Source organism: Crassostrea angulata, chromosome 7, assembly GCF_025612915.1.
Source record: "Crassostrea angulata isolate pt1a10 chromosome 7, ASM2561291v2, whole genome shotgun sequence".
Classification (NCBI taxonomy): domain Eukaryota; kingdom Metazoa; phylum Mollusca; class Bivalvia; order Ostreida; family Ostreidae; genus Magallana; species Magallana angulata.
In genome coordinates, this window is record NC_069117.1 from 3,960,761 (window position 1) to 3,979,356 (window position 18,596).

The 18,596-nt window shown below is 35.4% G+C and overlaps 1 protein-coding gene across 6 annotated transcripts; it reads left to right on the forward strand.

The window, feature by feature from the left end:
* The first annotated feature begins 1,597 nt into the window (after positions 1-1,597).
* Positions 1,598-18,107, forward strand: LOC128192869 (5-hydroxytryptamine receptor 1-like). 6 transcript variants are annotated; one of them, XM_052865883.1, is made up of 4 exons: positions 1,598-1,737; positions 6,289-6,417; positions 8,905-9,225; positions 16,545-18,107. In XM_052865883.1, exon 4 carries the CDS (start codon positions 16,556-16,558, stop codon positions 17,843-17,845), a length of 1,290 nt encoding a protein of 429 aa, XP_052721843.1. In that variant the 5' UTR covers positions 1,598-1,737; positions 6,289-6,417; positions 8,905-9,225; positions 16,545-16,555; the 3' UTR covers positions 17,846-18,107. The 6 variants fall into 6 exon arrangements, with proteins under 6 accessions (XP_052721843.1, XP_052721847.1, XP_052721844.1 ...); XM_052865887.1 differs by having other exon boundaries at positions 8,905-9,221; XM_052865884.1 differs by lacking the exon at positions 1,598-1,737 and adding an exon at positions 4,569-4,725.
* The last annotated feature ends 489 nt before the right edge of the window (positions 18,108-18,596 follow it).

An 18,596-nucleotide genomic window follows, 5' to 3' on the forward strand; every position in this document is an offset into this window, starting at 1 on the left:
GGTTGTTTTAAATGTAGTAAAGGTTAACAAAATTTGACATAAATCTATTCTTAGATCGCAGTACATGTATTTGAAAATCCCGAGAATTTCCAATAAAACTAAGAACAGTAATTGGTGTATAATGTTATGGATTTTCTTTTTTTTTTTAACACTTTTGGTATATTGGGTATAATATTTTCTTCCAACTAAATAGAGTGAAACGTACTAGATAAATAATCAAATTAAAGACTTTTCCAGAAATCAATGGAGACAAGTCTAAGCGGAGGTATACATTACAATGCTGGTGACAATGACCACTGACATATCTGTATACTCTAATCAACATAGGCCATAACTGTGAGTTAATGTGAAATTTTCAGCGCAGATTTCACCCTGTCGACTTGAGCACACGTTGATATGTACGCATTCGATGTAACCAACATATGGATTTCGGTAAAAAAAAAAAGAAAAAAAAAGAAGAAACATTTTAAAAACAAACAAAAAAACCATATTTATAGCTATCAAAGATTAACTTTTTTTTTTGATAATTTCGTTATGATCCGGGTCATTCTATCATTAAACACAGCAAATTATGTTTGCATGTTGTTGTGTATTCAAATACCAAGGTCATGTTGTTTTCTAGCAAAAAAATAGCTGAAACATTGGCAAATATGTTATCGTTTAAACCAAACCGTTCTATTTGCAGGGTCATCGTTTAATCAGCATAAGCATCTTCTTTATGAAGTATGGAGGGAATGTCGTTAGCGTTTCGGGACCATCGATATCATTACAAGTGGGGGGGGGGGGGGGGTCGAAATTCGTTATATACGCTCCTAGAGTCGTGTCCCAGGACCCTTTTGTTTTCCTATCTCGCGAGATTTAGTCCGAGATTGATGAAAATATAATGAAATATAAGTATAAGAGAATTGAAGAAATAGAAGTCCTTTATATGTATGTTTTTATTAACCAAGAGCCTAACGGGACACACATTTTAAGGCGTGTGTCATTTACTAGTATGACATTAAAATGGAAATGGTGTCATTTACTAGTATGACATTAAAATGTAAATGTACAACACACTTTTTGAAGGATAAAAACATTTTCTTTGTGATAAAAAACACAACAATGATTAGGCGAATTTTAATATACTGTAGAAGCTTCAACCTGTTTATGGAGGTAAATTCATGTGTCCCAAGATAGAGGTTTTTAATACTACAGGGTTTTGGCCAAAATGGTCACAATGTTAATGTCGGTATTATTTAAAATTTGTTCTGGTGTCATGTATACATGTAACAAACTAATCAAACCAAGCACCGCTACCATCTCATGTTTTAAAATGTCACTTGATGCAAGAAATCCCCACCATTAGAAATATGTTTAAAAGTATGGCTTCTACTGGTGACGAATTTACAGAGCTAATGATGCCCAGTAATCTCTACAGCTGTGTATGAAATTAATGTCGTGGGAGTTCATATTCAGCTGGTATCGTTTATATGGGATATCGTATGTCTGTAAAACACTTAAAATTCATTTCAGATAAAATATCTGATGGTCTTGAGTTTGTTTAGCTGTAAATGTGTTTAGCATGTTTTGTAACAGAGGAAACGCGGGGTTAACTATACATATACAAATAGTTTGATATAGGAATGTCAAGAGGTTTTGTATTTCCCGTTTTGCAGCAATTAAACTATTCAGTGATACTAGTTCAATGGGTGTATTGTTTGCTCGTGAAGTCGCTGGATGAAGTAGCACTCAACGGTATGTATACCCAAGTAATATGACCCTCTACAGTGGCCGCCTCTTGATTCAAAATTGTTAGTGAGAAAATATAACTCTAGCTAGGTAATGTACAGTGTATTCTATTGACATATTATTTTGATGTACCGCGCGGTGTTTAAAAAAAAGATGCTTAGAAAGACTGAAGTCAAGGGATCCGATAGGGCTCCAATTACTAGTATATCTGTATTTCAATCAAAGAAGGACAAAGGAGCTCGGGGTTGGGATCTATTCTTTATAACTTTATACATGCATAGGAGAAAATTGATGAGTTTATCTTCTTCTTTGAAGAGGGCAAATCCCCAGAGTAGGAAACAAAACGACTTTGTTAGACATCATTGTATACTTCCTGTTGCACTAACCTCTATGACATAAATTAACATTTTCTCAGGAAGCCCTATGTACGACCTCAACTACCTTATGTAGTAAACAAAGTTTATACTAAGCTGATACGGTGTTACTTTGATACTTATTCTTTGTCATGTTGATATTTATTCATAATATGCTGATGTTTCTCCGTAATGTGTTGATACTTTATACTTTAATCAGCATATATAGATCTTTGGTACAGGAATACAGATTATTAATGTATGTTCTTAATCTAAAACATTTTCTGCTGTTTAAGTTTTGAATTTTGATTGTTTTTTTTAATAAGACGGATTCACCAAATCATCCATAGACGTCGCAAGCAAAACTTTGCTAGATATACATGTACTTCAAATAACCAGAAGATTATAGATTTTTTTTTTAATCTCTGTATGTATCAGAAAGAAAGCTCCTTAAACTGAATGAAAGTGGAATTCAAAGTACTGATGATACTGGAAAGCCATCAGCAAGTTTGTTTGGAATACTAGCATTTGCAAATACTGAATATTAATTTTACATGGGGATATTAAGGGTAGATCTTTAAACGTCTTCTTCTCAAAAGCTAAACAGCTAGGAAAGCTGAAATTTGTATGGAAGCATCCTCAGGTAGTGTAGATTCAAAGTTGTGAAAATAATGACAGCCCCGGGAGTGGGGGGGGGGGGCAAAGTTTTACATAGGAATATGTAGAGTAAATCTTTAAAACTCTTCTTCTCAAAAATTAATCAACCAGGAAAGCTGAAACTTGTGTGGGAGCATCCTCAGGTAGTGTAGATTAAAAGTTGTGAAATTCATGACCCCTGGGGGTAGAGTGGGGCCACAATGGAGGATCGATGCTTTACATAGGAATATATAGGGTAAATATTCAAAAATCTTCTTCTCAAAAACTAATCAGCCAGGAAAGCTGAAATTTGTATGGAAGCATCCTCAGGTAGTGTAGACTCAAAGTTGTGAAAATCATGACCCCCAGGGGTAGGGTGGGGCCACAATTGGGGGGGGGGTCGACGTTTTACATGGGAATATATAGAGTAAATCTTTAAAAATCTTCTTCTCAAAAGCTAATCAGCCCGGAAAGCTGAAATTTGTATGGAAGCATCCTCAGGTAGTGTAGACTCAAAGTTGTGAAAATCATGACCCCCAGGGGTAGGGTGGGGCCACAATTGGGGGGGGGGGGGGGGGTCGACGTTTTACATGGGAATATATAGAGTAAATCTTTAAAAATCTTCTTCTCAAAAACTAATCAGCCAGGAAAGCTGAAATTTGTATGGAAGCATCCTCAGGTAGTGTAGACTCAAAGTTGTGAAAATCATGACCCCCAGGGGTAGGGTGGGGCCACAATTGGGGGGGGGTCGACGTTTTACATGGGAATATATAGAGTAAATCTTTAAAAATCTTCTTCTCAAAAGCTAATTAGCCAGGAAAGCTGAAATTTGTATGGAAGCATCCTCAGGTAGTGTAGATTCAAAGTAGTGAAATAATGACATCCCCGGGAGTAGGGTTGGGCCACAATGGGGAGGGGGTCAAAGTTTTACATAGGAATATGTAGAGTGAATCTTTAAAGGTCTTCTTCTCAGAAATTAATCAGCCAGGAGAGCTGAAACTTGTGTGGAAGTATTCTCAGGTAGTGTAGATTAAAATCATGACCCCTGGGGGTAGGGTGGGGCCACAATGGAAGATCGATGTTTTACATAGGAATATATAGGGTAAATCTTTAAAAATCTTCTTCTCAAAAACTAATCAGCCAGGAAAGCTGAAACTTGTGTGGAAGCATCCTCAGGTAGTGTAAATTCAAGGTTGTGAAAATCATGACCCCTGGGGGTATCGTGTGGGCACAAGGGAGGGGGGGGGGGGAGGATCAAAGTTTTACATAGGAATATATAGAGTTAATCTTTAATCAAAGTACTGAAGTACTGAAGGGAGTTGATTTTATCGATTATCATTTATTTTAAAATCAACTTATCTTGAATGGCAATTAGTTTCTAGTCTGTATTTGAATTACGCACTTTTTTATTATATGAGTTTTAGACTTTTCCGACAAGAATTTCGAGAAATTCCATATCAATCATGTTGTGTAATATTTAAAGATATATTTCAAACTATGCAAAGTAATCGAAGCAATTCTAAATTAAAAATTTTATGGACCCAAGCACTACTGATATCGAACTCTAGTCTCGTTCAACCAGACGCTCGGGTGTCTCCGTTAAACTCCGACATGCAAGAGAGCCTTTCTGCTTGTCGGAGATTTACGGAGACAGCCGAGCATTTTGGTTGAACGAGGCTATATTAAACTTTGGTGTAGGAATACATGAGACTATAAAAATATCTTAGTTGTTCGTATTATATAAAATCTTACTATTTTCAAAGTGTTTATTGATAAGTTTCCTTGAAAAACAATGCTTCAGCATACATTACTTTAAATTTTTCTATTATTTTCAAGAACGTAGTCTTGTCAGCGGTGATGATTTGTGCTTAGGTCCAAACAATGTTTCACTTTCGGTTTGCCAGAGTAACTGCATAGGAGAGTTGATTAAAATCAACTCCCAAAAATCTTCTACTCATAAACTCATGAGCCGGGAAAGCTGAAACTTGTGTGGAAGCATCCTCAGGTAGTGTAGATTCAAAGTTGTAAAAATCTTAACACCCTCAAATTTTAAAATATAGAACATTGTAAATGTAAATCGATTCAATTCTTTCTAAAATCAGCAGAATTTATATAGCATAAACGACTATAAATAATAATATACAATCTAATGAAGAAGTATAAGCAATGCACGATTGTTATCCACCCAAAGCCTTGGACTGTGGGTGGTTGTGTCAAACAGCAATGATATGTAGGACTGTTTTATCATTGTCGGCTTTCAGACATGGCTCGTTGAAATCAGCACGATTCTCCGATTCTTAAGATTTGCAGGCGTAATCTTTAATATCTGTGATATCAGTTCTATCAGTGATATATGTCATTAATATCTGTGATATCGGTTATGTATGAGATCTGTGATATCAGTTTTATCTGTGATATCTGTGATATCATTAATATATAAGATGTCAGCGATATCTGTGATATCATTTATATCTGTGATATCTTTGAGAACACGCAGCGTTATTTTCACCTTTTATTATTGTATGGGGTAGATAGTTACATCATGCCAAGGTCTTGGCTTTATTCCTATCTGAACTGAAAGATTAAACATAACCACTGACTGAATGTGCATCATTGCTTGTATGTATAAGTCAATAGATTTGGCTGGGGTTGGAATCAATGTATGTATAAGTCAATAGATTTGGCTGGGGTTGGAATCAATGTATGTATAAGTCAATAGATTTGGCTGGGGTTGGAATCAATAATAAAAGTAGTTTCTAACAAGCAACAAAAACGTTTCAAGACTCTACTTGAAATTGGGAAGAGGAAAGGGGCATTCTCATTTTTTTTTTAATTTTTTGAGAAATATTTCAAGATCAATATGATGGTTCAGGTTTAAACAGGTACGTCACATTTTAGGAGGGATAAAAAGATAAGATAGACATTTTCTTCTTGAATTTAAAAACAGTGTAAATATACGTATTCCAAGTAAATTTCTACAGCTACCTAATTCATATATTTCGTTTGGGAGAATTTAGCGTATCAACTGGCGCAATTGCTCTTTAAAGGGCAGAGGGTTAATATGCACTTTATATTGTATTAAGTTCAACCGTTAAATGCTTGACCCATGATAATTCTCAAATCTCTTTCTCCCTATATACCTCCCTCTCTGATATTCTCTCTCTCTCTCTCTCTCTCTCTCTCTCTCTCTCTCTCTCTCTCTCTCTCTCTCTCCATCCAATCCTCTCTCGCTTTCTTCACAGTTTTTGCAAAATTCAATAAAATTATTATGTCCTTTTGTCATTTTGGCTTGATAATGATAAAAACAGTGAACGAAAATTGGACTTATTAATGTTCTAGTCAAAATGTAGCTTGGTAGTCATTTATAAATACGCTGTAAAATACGTAGCAACAGAATGGTTTCCTGCATTATTTCGCTGTCACATTTATCAACGAGGTTCATTTGGCCAGACATCTATTGTAGGGAAAACCGATTTTTTTAGCAGAGAGGATGCAGATCCCTCGTATAGAGTAATAGCCTCCGTTTGATGATGATGATCACATTGTGTTTTTGTTTTAATTTTGACAGCCAACGATCAGTCACTGGGTTCACCCACTTTCATATAAAACTTGAACAGCGAGGCCATTAATGTTGCCCGTGGTGTACTGGAGTAATCCCTTTTGATACCCGAGTCGTGGCAGAAATGATCGCTCCCGGGTGAGTTGTTTTTAATCATCTCATTCTCTGAGAAGCATGAGCACTAACTAGTCAGACAAACCAGATTAAAAATTTCAATATGCAAAAGTTTGGGGCTTTAGAGTCTTGCAGCAATGCATTTGATTACAGGAATTAGATAATACAACGCAATTTAATACCAGGAGCATATGAGAGATTAGGGATGACCAAACGCCACTAGAATTGATAAATTATTTCAACTCGTAAAAAAGAGAGTGGAAGAAGAGACCGAATTGTTTTAAAATGAAAAGTTCTAGTAGGCATAAGTGCGATTTTTTAATGCTTGAAACGCCTTTGTTGTAGCTATGTGGATATCCGATCAATGACACCCTGCACGAAGCAAATCATTTCTATTTCCCAGTAGTTTTATAGAAGTTTGTAATTGTGTTTGTGTGTACATTTTTGTCCGGGTCTTTTGTCTCAATACATTAATTTTTGATAGGCTATCTTGTTTCTACAGTGACAAAAAAAGATAACCAATCAAAATCTAATCCAAAAATTAAAAAAAACCATTGGTGAGGAACTATACTGACAATTAGAGGCAGATGAATTTTTTTTAGAAAATAATTATCGAAAACAATCATAAAAAGATTGCACATCGAAACCTGTCTTCTTATTTATTTTTTAAAAATTCGTTAAAAGAGTTTCAATTCATGATAAAAAATTCATAAATGAAAGAGAGAGAGAGAGAGAGAGAGAGAGAGAGAGAGAGAGAGAGAGAGAGAGAGAGAGAGAGAGAAGGAGAAGACTTTTTGTTTTGTTTAATTTCTGCTCTTAAAACTTTCATGTAAGAAGTAAAAATAGAGGATTTGAACAAAGATCTATGAAGATAATATTTATGTATGGATGTTTAATGCATCATGGATGCATCATTCCCTAATCGGAAACATTATTTTGTTGTTGAAAGAAGGAAATAAAGTGATGCCTAACTGTATCATACAATATTTTTTCTCGTATTTTTCATATGAATGTTAAAAACCTGTTCCTGTGTTTATACATGACACTAAGCGCATCACACTGCATGCTACACAGTTCATGTGAGTAAATTTTGGAGGCTTTTAATTTTTTTTCTAAATTTTGTTTTCGGACAAAATGTTTAGAATTCTAGAACTACATGTATTTGTCCTCATATATTAAAATAGAGTATTCAAAAGTTGTTCTTAAGGTATCCCACTCCTCAATGCTGTTGTATCAAGATTTTCTTGAGAAGTATATCATTGAAATCTGTAGACAAAACATACTTAAAAAATACAAAGATAATGGGGGTCAGTATCAATCCCTCTGAGTTATGGCCTATTTAATTTGACCTTTTCGCACCTAAAATGCAATTTCATCCTGATTAGGATTTGTTGTCAGTATTTTTGATTAAGCGAACTTATTTCTTCAAATATTGTTTTTAATTATGCACAATGGTCACATTGAATAGAGGGATTACGAAAAAAAATTGTACGAAGCTGCATAAATTTTTGTGTGACCTTTTTGCACTTGAAATAGACAATTTCTATAATAGTTGCAATTTGATTTGAAATAAAAAATTCTTGAATATTAAGAATTTTCTAAGATTAATCCAGTTTGCCTAGATATGTATTCAGTATCATTTTGACATAATAAAACATGGGGGTCAGTGATGTCAAATTTTAGATATAGGGCATCGTCGGAACCCACGGGTTTTCTATCCATTACACTGCTTTCAAAGCAGTGTAATGGATAGAAAACCCGTGGGTTCCGACGATGGATATAGGGCTTCAAAGGTAAAATTCTCGCAAAATTTGGCTTTAAAAAATTCAGACATGTTCTATATATTTGCATGATTTTATGCTAAACGGCTATCACATTTTCAAGATTTGATTTTGTACATGTCACACAGAACATATAAAATATGTTACAAACCTATCAAATATTAAAAATGTGAATAATGAATAAAGTATAATAAAAATAAAAGTATATTGAAAATTCATAAAATTGCTTGTTTCTGTCATTTTCGTTTAAAAAACCTTCCGCACGAAAAAATAATTCCCCAAAAAAACTTGTTTCTTTCTTGAATTCAAATTGATTTTCTTTATGAATGTTGTGTAATTATGAAATAATAATCTATCTGTGTTGATTAAATAATAAAATCATATTCATTTTAAATATAATGATCATCTGCGCAATGAAATAAAAACATGAGGAGTGAGATACCTTAAAAAGAAATCAGTTCCAATTGTAGTTTAGTAAAATATACAAAGGCAGTAACAACCATTTTTATAGGAGTAAGAACATTATGCAGTGATGCATGAAGAATGTAATTTTCTCCATCTCGTAACTTACTGGTATGTTCAAGATCAATTAAACATCGAAACATCAACTGACTGAAAAAGTCTGCGAAAAGCCCCTTATTTGACTAATCAGTTACTCCATACACATTTGAGCAGTGTTGCAAGGAATGCATTTTAATCCGAGATATTCAATATTTGCTGATATCAACAGATTTACACGCAAGTGAAATATCACCGGAGAACAGCCATTCCCAGGTAAACAGTTAATCCCGGGAGAGAGAACAACTCTCGGAAAATCATTTCGTGTCATTGGACACCGATAACAGTTGACACTAAGGACGATCAGCGATTGATTGGAGGAGCCTAGTACACCTGACTTTTCGAACCCTATTGAACGCCCATCTTCAGACCCTGGGTGACGTCTGAACAGCCCCTTGAGCACTAGGAGCGGGCACTTTGTCCGTCTGTCGCCTCAGTGACTGAGGCAAATATTCTGCGTACGGCCGCCATGGAATAAACTTTAATTCTGTAGGTGAGTAGATGTATTCATTGTACTTACTTATACTGACTTGAATAAAAACAATACCAATGTTCATAACCTTAATAGGGATATGTTTTTCTTGTTTAAATAATAATTTAATTCGGGTTGTAACGCGCTTTCTGATTGGCTAAAAAATTATTTTATATCGTATATAGAATGTTGCCTACGTCATAGTAAGACTAACGTCAAAAACGTATCAATACGCCTGACGTTACGTTTGAATTTTGTACAATTTTACGTCATTTTAAAGGTCAAATGACCGTTTTTATCTACAACGGAGAGTAAAAAAATTAAATTATAAGCAATGAATTCAATATTTATTAGTTTTATACGATATAAAATGGTTTGAAACAGTTTACGCTTTTTTATAAACCGCTTCGCGGTTTATAAAGCGTAAACTGCCCCAAACCATTTTATATCGTATAAAACAAATACATATTGAATTCATTCCTTAAATAAGTACGATGACACGGTGATTATGTTGCAATAAGAGGCGCTGGTTTGTCGTGTGATTTGTCACAGAGCGTCAGTGATAGCCGTTGTGACCCCCAATCTAATGCCTTGCTATCTCTGAAGGTCAGGATGGCCCCAAATGTTGGTGACAAATTCCTATTCCTGTCTTATTTTCATAGTTACTAAAATCTGGTGAAATATTTTGAAATTATCTCATTTTATTGTTTGCCTTAATTTTGATTGAAACTGTCATTGTTATTTTCACGGATATCTAACAACAAACACTTGATTGATGTAATCGGCCATGCATTTTGTTAAAGGATGATTGCTGTACATTTGTAGGTTTTCAATCCTATTCGTTTTCTATTTTGGACGTTGTTATTGCCATTAAGCATTGCTGAAAATGATCTGCACTTTGTCTTTCTAATTCTCGTTTAAACAAACTCTTTAACAATTGCATTAAAATGTTTCGCATTAAATCTGGCATCCATATTTACATATGTCCCGTGACCAAATAAAGTAGCTATAATCACATGTATGCTAGTATAAGATAATAAATCTTTTCTCAGTACTCAGTGTCCAAAAGATTCATTTGCGTATGGTCCTTAAAAGAACGAACCAATCTTTATGAGGTTTGGTACACTTATTGATATCAATATTTACGAGAGTGCCCATTTTACATCTGACTTTACTCAAAGGTCACAAGTTGACAGCTTAACCAAATAAAATTTGCTTTTACAAAAATAACATTTTTAAGATAAAAAGTATATTTTAAAAGCCTGTCTGGAAAAAGTCAAAATCCACTCAGTGTATTCTTACAGAAATAAATAATAAATGAAGAAAACCAATTTATAAAAACCTTTCTTAAAGTTGATGTAAACGCAGATTGTTAAGTAAGTGAACATCTGTGTGAAAATATGATTTGAAACTCATTTAGGTTCTGACATATTCACTTAACATTGCATTACATATTATGACCTACATGTGTGTGAAATCGTCTTCTGTTTATAAAGTGTACTTATTCCCTCACGTAATTGTTTGAAAAGAATATTATTATGCCCCCCCCCCCCCCCCCCCTTCGAAGAAGGGAGGGCATATTGCTTTGCTGCTGTCTGTTGGTCTGTCGGTCAATCCACCTACAGTTTCCGTTCATTTTCTTCGCAGAGGATAAACATATTGAAATGAAATTTGGCATACCGGTTTATCATGATAATTTCTAGGTCAAGTTCGATATTGGGTACGATCGAGCCATTTTCGAAAGAGTAATGGCCCTTGGACGTAGAAAAATTCCAGTTATTTGGAGTTTCCGCTCATTTTCTTCGCAGAGGATAAACATATTGAAATGATATTTGGTATACAGGTTTATCATGATAATATCTAGGTCAAGTTTGATATTGGGTACGTTCAAGCCTAGCTGCAATAATGTAGCCCTCTCCGATTTTTTATATCTGATGTTTACTGGAGAGGGCTACAATTCCATAGGATCTCCGTAATGGTGCAAAATTAAATTTTTAATGCGACTGACTTCGGTCTGAAAAGATCGATTTTATATTTGACTTCCTTTAGATAAAATGATTTTTTAATTCAGGTTGAACAAACTAACCGTATATAAATCAAAACCAGATAAAACACATCAGCATGTTTACAGTCGTCTTTTTCAGCAGCCATGACAGTTCTCGCGTGATGTTATGGGATTTACGCTTGGAGTTTTGATGGGCTTGATAACGTGAATGTCACTATAAATAATTTATCTAACCTCGTTCTATCACTAAAACATCATTTAAGGAACTGGTATGTAATGAAAAATTCATATTTACCGCGTTAATTATGTTTAAAATAGGGGAATTCCTATATTCAGTTCAAGATCCGCTCCTAAATTCTCATTGGCTGTCTCAAAATAAAACCGGTCAAGGTCAGTAAACATGGCGGACAAATTCAACTTGCGTTGTTGACATACACGAAAAATAACCGATATATGGACTATACCTGATATTTTTGGATTAATTTATGCCATAGACATCTACATTATTTGAGTTCAGGTAAGAAATGCAGATGTTATCGTCATTTATATACGATTTGAGACGAAATCGTTGCGGGAGTGAATCACTCCCGCACTTGCACCATTACGGAGATCCTATGGAGTTGTAGCCCTCTCCCAAAAAAAAAAAAAAAAAAATCGGGAGAGGGCTACATTACTGCAGCTAGTTCAAGCCATTTAATACAGAGTTATGGCTCTTGGACGTAGAAAAATTCCAGTTATTTGCAGTTTCCACTCATTTTCTTCGCAGAGGGTGTATATATTGATGTGAAATTTAGTATACAGGTTTATCAAAATAATATCAAGGTCAATTTGATTTTGGGTATGATAGAGCAGTTTTCGACAGAGTTATACCCCTTGGACTTAGAAAAATTCCAAATATTTGCTGTTTACCTTCATTTTCTTTGTGAATGTTTCCAAGGGAGGGGGGCATAAGTGTTTCACAAACATCTCTTGTTATACCTTAACTTCTATCCAAAGCAGCACCCGGTTAACATTCTTGCATTTTCCCAAAAATGTTGGAAGAATTGGATTTTGCAGATCTTCTGGTCAGTCCTATATTATTCTATTTCCGAATCTGATGGATAGATACTTGCATGTAACTTGTGTTGGATGGAGAATTTCCTGTATTTCATAAAACTTTGCTTTGGACAAATTAAAGATGTGGGGAATTTGCTAAGATAAGAATGAAGTCCACCTTAATAAAATACAAAGTATGGATGGGGAGTTCCAAGGATAGTAAAAGGGAAGGTTGGTGAAAACCCCATCCAGTCCTAAATCACCTGGGTTTAATTTCCAATGAGTACACCGTCATACTTAAGTTCCTTAAAGGTTCTAATGTTGAGTTTTTAAATTTGAGATTTTGTTGTTATTTTTACAGTAAGCGAATTGTTGGAATTGCTCGCTCTTGCATGATTTCAAAATGTTATAAAGCAGTACAATTGATTAAGAGAATATCCTAAAAAAAATATTTGAACTTCAGCCTATTCGCCTACATCCTTCCGTCCATCACATAAATAACATGACCTTAAAGCTAGCTAACCATGTATTAAAAATAGACACATTTTAAGTATGAACTACATTCGCATATGTCTATAAATTAAATAAAAAGAACCTTAATTCCTTTAAAATAAAATATAAAGCTTTTTAAAATCAGCCAATAATAATTTCACGTTTGTTTCTGGTTTTACCTATCAGATTTTTTGCATTTCTGCGAATTGTTGGGAATTTTCTTGAGGTATCAAACCGATTTTTGATCTTGTTATTAGCAATTTATTCGAAAGTCAAACTGCTGGCAGCTAATGTTTTCGACAGGCTTTATCTACGGACATAACCCGATACTTGGCCCTCCTCACTCGGGAATACGATCTCAGTGCACTGTCCCTAGCCCATGGTGAACTGCACGGGCTTATAAAGTAACATTCGTCACAGAAATGACGGATCGATCCGGGGACTTCAGGCCCCTCAGGAGTGTGGACTTACAAGCACGGAGCCGCATTACATAAAATATTTATAATTGTGACCGTGAAAACACGTCTTCCATCTCAGTAGACAGCTACATGTATCTCTATGTCTGCCTGATACGGCATTTACCTCCCTCCGATGAGTATTGTCGATCACATTCCATAATTAGCTCAATCAAACTTCCTGTCTGTGAATTATTATGAAATCATGTGCTCTAAATTATTTTCACTTCCTTTCTCTCTCTCTCTCTCTTTTATCTATCACAACCGGTGTTTACTATAATCTGTATTTTTGGACGATGAGATTGGCCGCCATAGATATGCTTAGCAGATCGATTCCAATTAGAATTCTTTGATGCTCTATTATATCTCGGTCCAGTAGGATTCTGTCTTGGAAAGACAATAAAAGCCAATTCTCTAATTGTCGATATCTGTTTGACACATGATCCTAGGTCTGATTTCGGATTAGTAGTTGTTCAGCGCTCACAACTTTAACCCAACTTTTGTACAAAGTACTTTTTTTTAATAGTTAATCGTCAAGGTAAGAGCTTTCTACTTTTCCTTTTATAATTACATAGTAATGCCATTGTCCCCCAAAACATAAATAAAAAAACGTAGGCCATTAAGAATCCTTTTTTCTGATTGAATCAATTTTATTTTACCATGGATTTCATGCATTAAGAGGATTGTTGGCTTGTATAAGATTTTCAGAAATTCTAACTAGAGCTATGTAATGGGGAACGAAATACAAAAGTTTTATGTAGAGATATTTTACAAATTACGGTATAAATGAAAACAATACATATAATTGTTTTTTATATGTAAATAATACTTTAATTCAACTCTGCATCGAAGTAGTTAGCTGAATGTTTCAACAGGAATGTAAAATCTACCTTCGCTGAGAATAGGATGTGTTATATCCCATACGTTATTATTATTTATCTTTTAAAAGGGATGTTTTTGAATAAACTCTGTGATTTTCATCTTCATATTATAAGGAAGCAATTGACTGTTGTATAATTTGAATTCACACACAGATGAGCACAATCAATTTCCCATTGAGCTCTGCATAACGTCCTCAGTACTTCACTATAATAATTTGAACGAAAAAAAGATATGGTATCAAATGCAAATTCATTCCAAGTCCTATCAGAAAAATATGGCGTTTGTGTGTCAGATTTGTAGTTGTTTTCAAGTTACAACTATCAAATGTAAATGGCACTCTCCATGTACATACCATAGTAACAATTCTTCAACAATCTCTCGTGGTATAACTCTATTTTTATATTTCTTCTATCATTTTTTAAAAACTGTAATCTATACAGGACCATGGTTACGACTCTGTAATTTTACAGGACCAATTCAGCCGACATTTTTTTTCCCATTTTTGATGTTGATATAGTTTCATGAAGGTATTTATAATCAACCAAAAGTTGAATGCCCGTGGTGGACTTATAAACTAGATACAGAGCTTACAACTAAAATATGTAAACAAAGCTCACGCCATGTTTTTGTTTGCATAATAAATGCTTAATATAAAATACACGGTTTCAAAGATTTGAATGTGAAAACACTAGATACTGTTTTTAGTGTTCATAGCTAACAAACAAAGAGATAAAAGATCTGCTTATAAAAACCAAACTTTTATTAATATTGTTAATTAAACCTAGAAATGGTATTCAAATTTTGTCTATAACCATTGAAAATACCCCCAAAAGAAGCATTTTTAATAGAAAACTGATTTTCAGATCAAATTTGACTTAAGTTTTTTTCTCTTTAATCAAAAGAAATTACATGTCACAACCCAGACAACGTTAGCCTCTCATTGCAATGTTCTCTGTAACTTGCAACTCTGATATGTAAACATCCGGGGTGTTGCTACTACATGTATACCATCCTTCTATAAACAGACGGTACATGTACCAAGCTTGCTTGGAGATTTTTCTACTACATTAGTCTAAAATGCTTGCCAGATGCCAGAAAATAGCTTTTGGGGTGAAATCATAACTACATTATTAAAATCTTGGTCATGCCATTCAATTTGTATGGAAACAACAATATGATATCTTCAGGTCAGATAAAGATGTGACCGAAACAGAGCGGGGACAACAGGGGATTGGTGAGCATACCACGGAGGCTGTAAAAAGTACGCTGCGCGTATTAGTACGTGGTCTAAATAATGTCCTCTCTTAGACTATGATTGGTGCTGTTTATTAATGAAATTCTTTCAGTTTTTCAATACTAAGTGTATGTGTGTGTGTGTGTGTGTGTGTGTGTGTGTGTGTCTATATATATATATATATATATATATATATATATATAGACAACCTCCCTCCCTCCCCCCCCCCCCCCAAAAAAAAAACCCCAAATAAGCAAATGCAAAAATACACAATCATGGTTTTTAAATAAACTACTTTAATGTCTATATTCAAGGCCGGTAGAGCATATGACTCTACTTATAATATAAAGTATGTTCTGCTCTTACTAAGTGTAACCATACGACATATTTTAAGCTGCTACGTTTGACGTTCTGCTATTTTTCTCATAAAATTATAAACCTATATAACCCAGCCTATGTAAGGTATCAAAAATTTGAAGGCAGTTTGAACGATGTGAGCTGGGTTTTCCCGTGTATACTGGCCCGAAGACTTCTCGACTACTCTAGAAGTTGTGCAATAAATACTGACTGATATCAGCAACTCATAAATTGTTTTTGCCTGTCCGAGAAGAAGTGAAGAGTCCTTAGGTTGGTGCGGAGTACGTATTGTTGAGTGGGAACATTATAGTGAATCATACGTGCATGAGTGTTCTATAGTTAACGAAGACTTGTCATTGCCTAACAAATGCAAAATTTAAAGAAAAATACGTAAAAATCCTTTATATAGATCATGACATTCGGTTTAAAGAACAGGAAATGTCTGAGGTTTTTTCCCTACCTCGTTACCATTAGTGGGGCACAGAAAAGGCGAAAAATTGGGGGTGGTTTAACGATTGTCAACAAAGGGTCATGCTCGAGTAATCTACGTTAATTCCTGGTTTGTTGAGGTGCTTTTCGTTATTTTAGATCAAATGATTAAACAACTTGCTGGCAATAAAACATCAGCTGTTTTGGGAAGTCTGGGCTAGTTACTGGGGTCACGACACACATTCAGTGTGTCAACATTCTTTGTTCGCTGACACTACGGGAATCGCATTAAAGGCACTTCAAATTTTAAAAGAGGATAAGTTGCTATTTTGCAGCATTGATGCGTGTCTTCCGTTTTCTCTCCCAAATATGTAACAATGAAAATTCGTTTACTCATAGCCATGTACTGTCGATATGTGTGGGAATACTGACGGGGTTCTCCTTCTTTCAGATGTGATTACAATGAACCAGTCCGTGGAATCTCTACAAGATGGTGTGTACAATACTTCAGGAAGTCCCGCGACAGCCATGTGTAGCAAGGTGGTGTTAAACGACGGACATGTAGCTCGCCTGAACTCCAACACCGTGGACCTTCTCTACATTCCTACAATAGTGTATGTGTCTGTTCTATTGTGTGTGGGGATTCCGGGGAATGCCCTGGTGGCCTACGTGTACACCTCCTGGCGGCGGTCTCCCTCCCGCCTCGTTATCATTGCGCTGGCCGTGTTTGACCTCGTCAACTGTCTGTTCACCATCCCCACGGAAATCTACTTCATCCTCAATATATATCTGGACCCGAATCCAATACTGTGCAAAGTGACCCGTTTTTTTACTTTCTCCATGAACAACGCCTCGTCCTTCGTTCTCTTGTTCATCGCCGTGGACCGGTTCAAGAGGATATACAAGCCCCTCAAACCTCCGTTCAGCAATCGGATCACCAAGACTATGATCGGGATAAGCTTTGCAGTAGCATTTATATTCTCCTGGCCGTCTCTGCTGATTTACGGTAGGCAGACATTTAACATCCCACTGTCTAACGACACATGTATAAGAGTGCGCACCTGTCTCATAGACGACGATGTTAAGACCAGCATCTACCCGTTGTTGTTCAATATAATACTCACGGCGGGCACTATCCTTATCGACATCATCATGATCTCTGTGTACGCTTATATCGGCAGTAGATCGATCAAAGCCATCAGGGAAACCAACCGCTTTTTCCCAAAGTTTGCGTTCAATACAAATGACACTATGGACTTTTCCGTAGAATATTCACAAGAGGCACATGACCCAATTATCGTGAACCGAAAACACTCTCAAAACTATAAAAAGAACTCGACGGCCACTTTGTCCAATGACATTCACTCAAAGTTCGACTCACTTGACCGGAAGGGGTCGACGGTGACGATAATTTCGAACAAACGAGGACATTCCGCGAAGTCTTCCATTCAAAAGGCGGACAGGAAGGGGCGGAGACAGATGTTAAAATCTACATTTATGCTATTTTTAGTAACAGTGTTGTTCATTGGATCATTTATACCCTATTGTGCCCTTGTGTTCATACGCTATTCACGGCCTACGTACTACCCCGAGCTGTCGAGCGCCGGAAAAGCCACATATAATGTATTCCTACGCTCTTATATGATGAGCAGTGCACTAAATCCTGTTATATATAGCTTTCTAAGTAGCAAGTTCAGAAAACAGTGCCACAGAATTGGCCGAAAAATATTTTGCTTTGGTCAATATCAATAACGATAGGATGGAAATTGACTTGAAAAAATATCAAAACTTATGGACCAATGTACGTTAGAAACTAATGTGTTTTGTGGTGTGTGGATCGGTCCTTGTATTCCTTTTTCTACATGTCAACATTCCGAATCATTGAGTCATTAGAAATAACCAAAGCAAAATCATAGCCGAAAAGGAAAAATGTGTTTGCGTTTATATACTGGCTCTCCAGTCAACAAAATGAAACATATCTGAATGTCGGTCATAAAGTATTTTTAAACTATCAGTATTTTTTCTTTCTGTGATAAAACACTACTTAGGTAAGCATAATGATGAGGTGTACATGACCTTCTGTATGGTTGGGTCGGAGTGCAACAACAGAGAGGAGGACTGTTCCTTTTTCTTTGTGTTTAACTACTGGATGTTCGTGGGTGACACAAGGGACGTTATTACTATAATTGCCATTGAGCAAAAACAGTTAAAGAAAAAAAGATGAAAAATCAGTTGAAAGCAATTAAAGTCCTTATTGTGTACAATGAAAGTTTGATTTGCGTGATAAAAGTGTATGTTAAGACTTGGATAGGTAGGAATGATCTATCTAGACTATTTAGACAATTTGGGGTTATCGTAATTAAAAAATAAATAAATATGCAAACATGCTATCGCAAAAACACTTTTGTTTTGTGATGTTTGGTGATTTTTTTCACTAAAAAGGACTGAGGTGTTCCGGGTGGTTTCGACCTTTGAACAATAGATTGCTTTTAGAATTCTTACT

Bases quoted from the DNA above. Each gene is read 5' to 3' on its own strand.
- LOC128192869 (XM_052865883.1), top strand. From the start codon at position 16,556: ATGAACCAGTCCGTGGAATCTCTACAAGATGGTGTGTACAATACTTCA.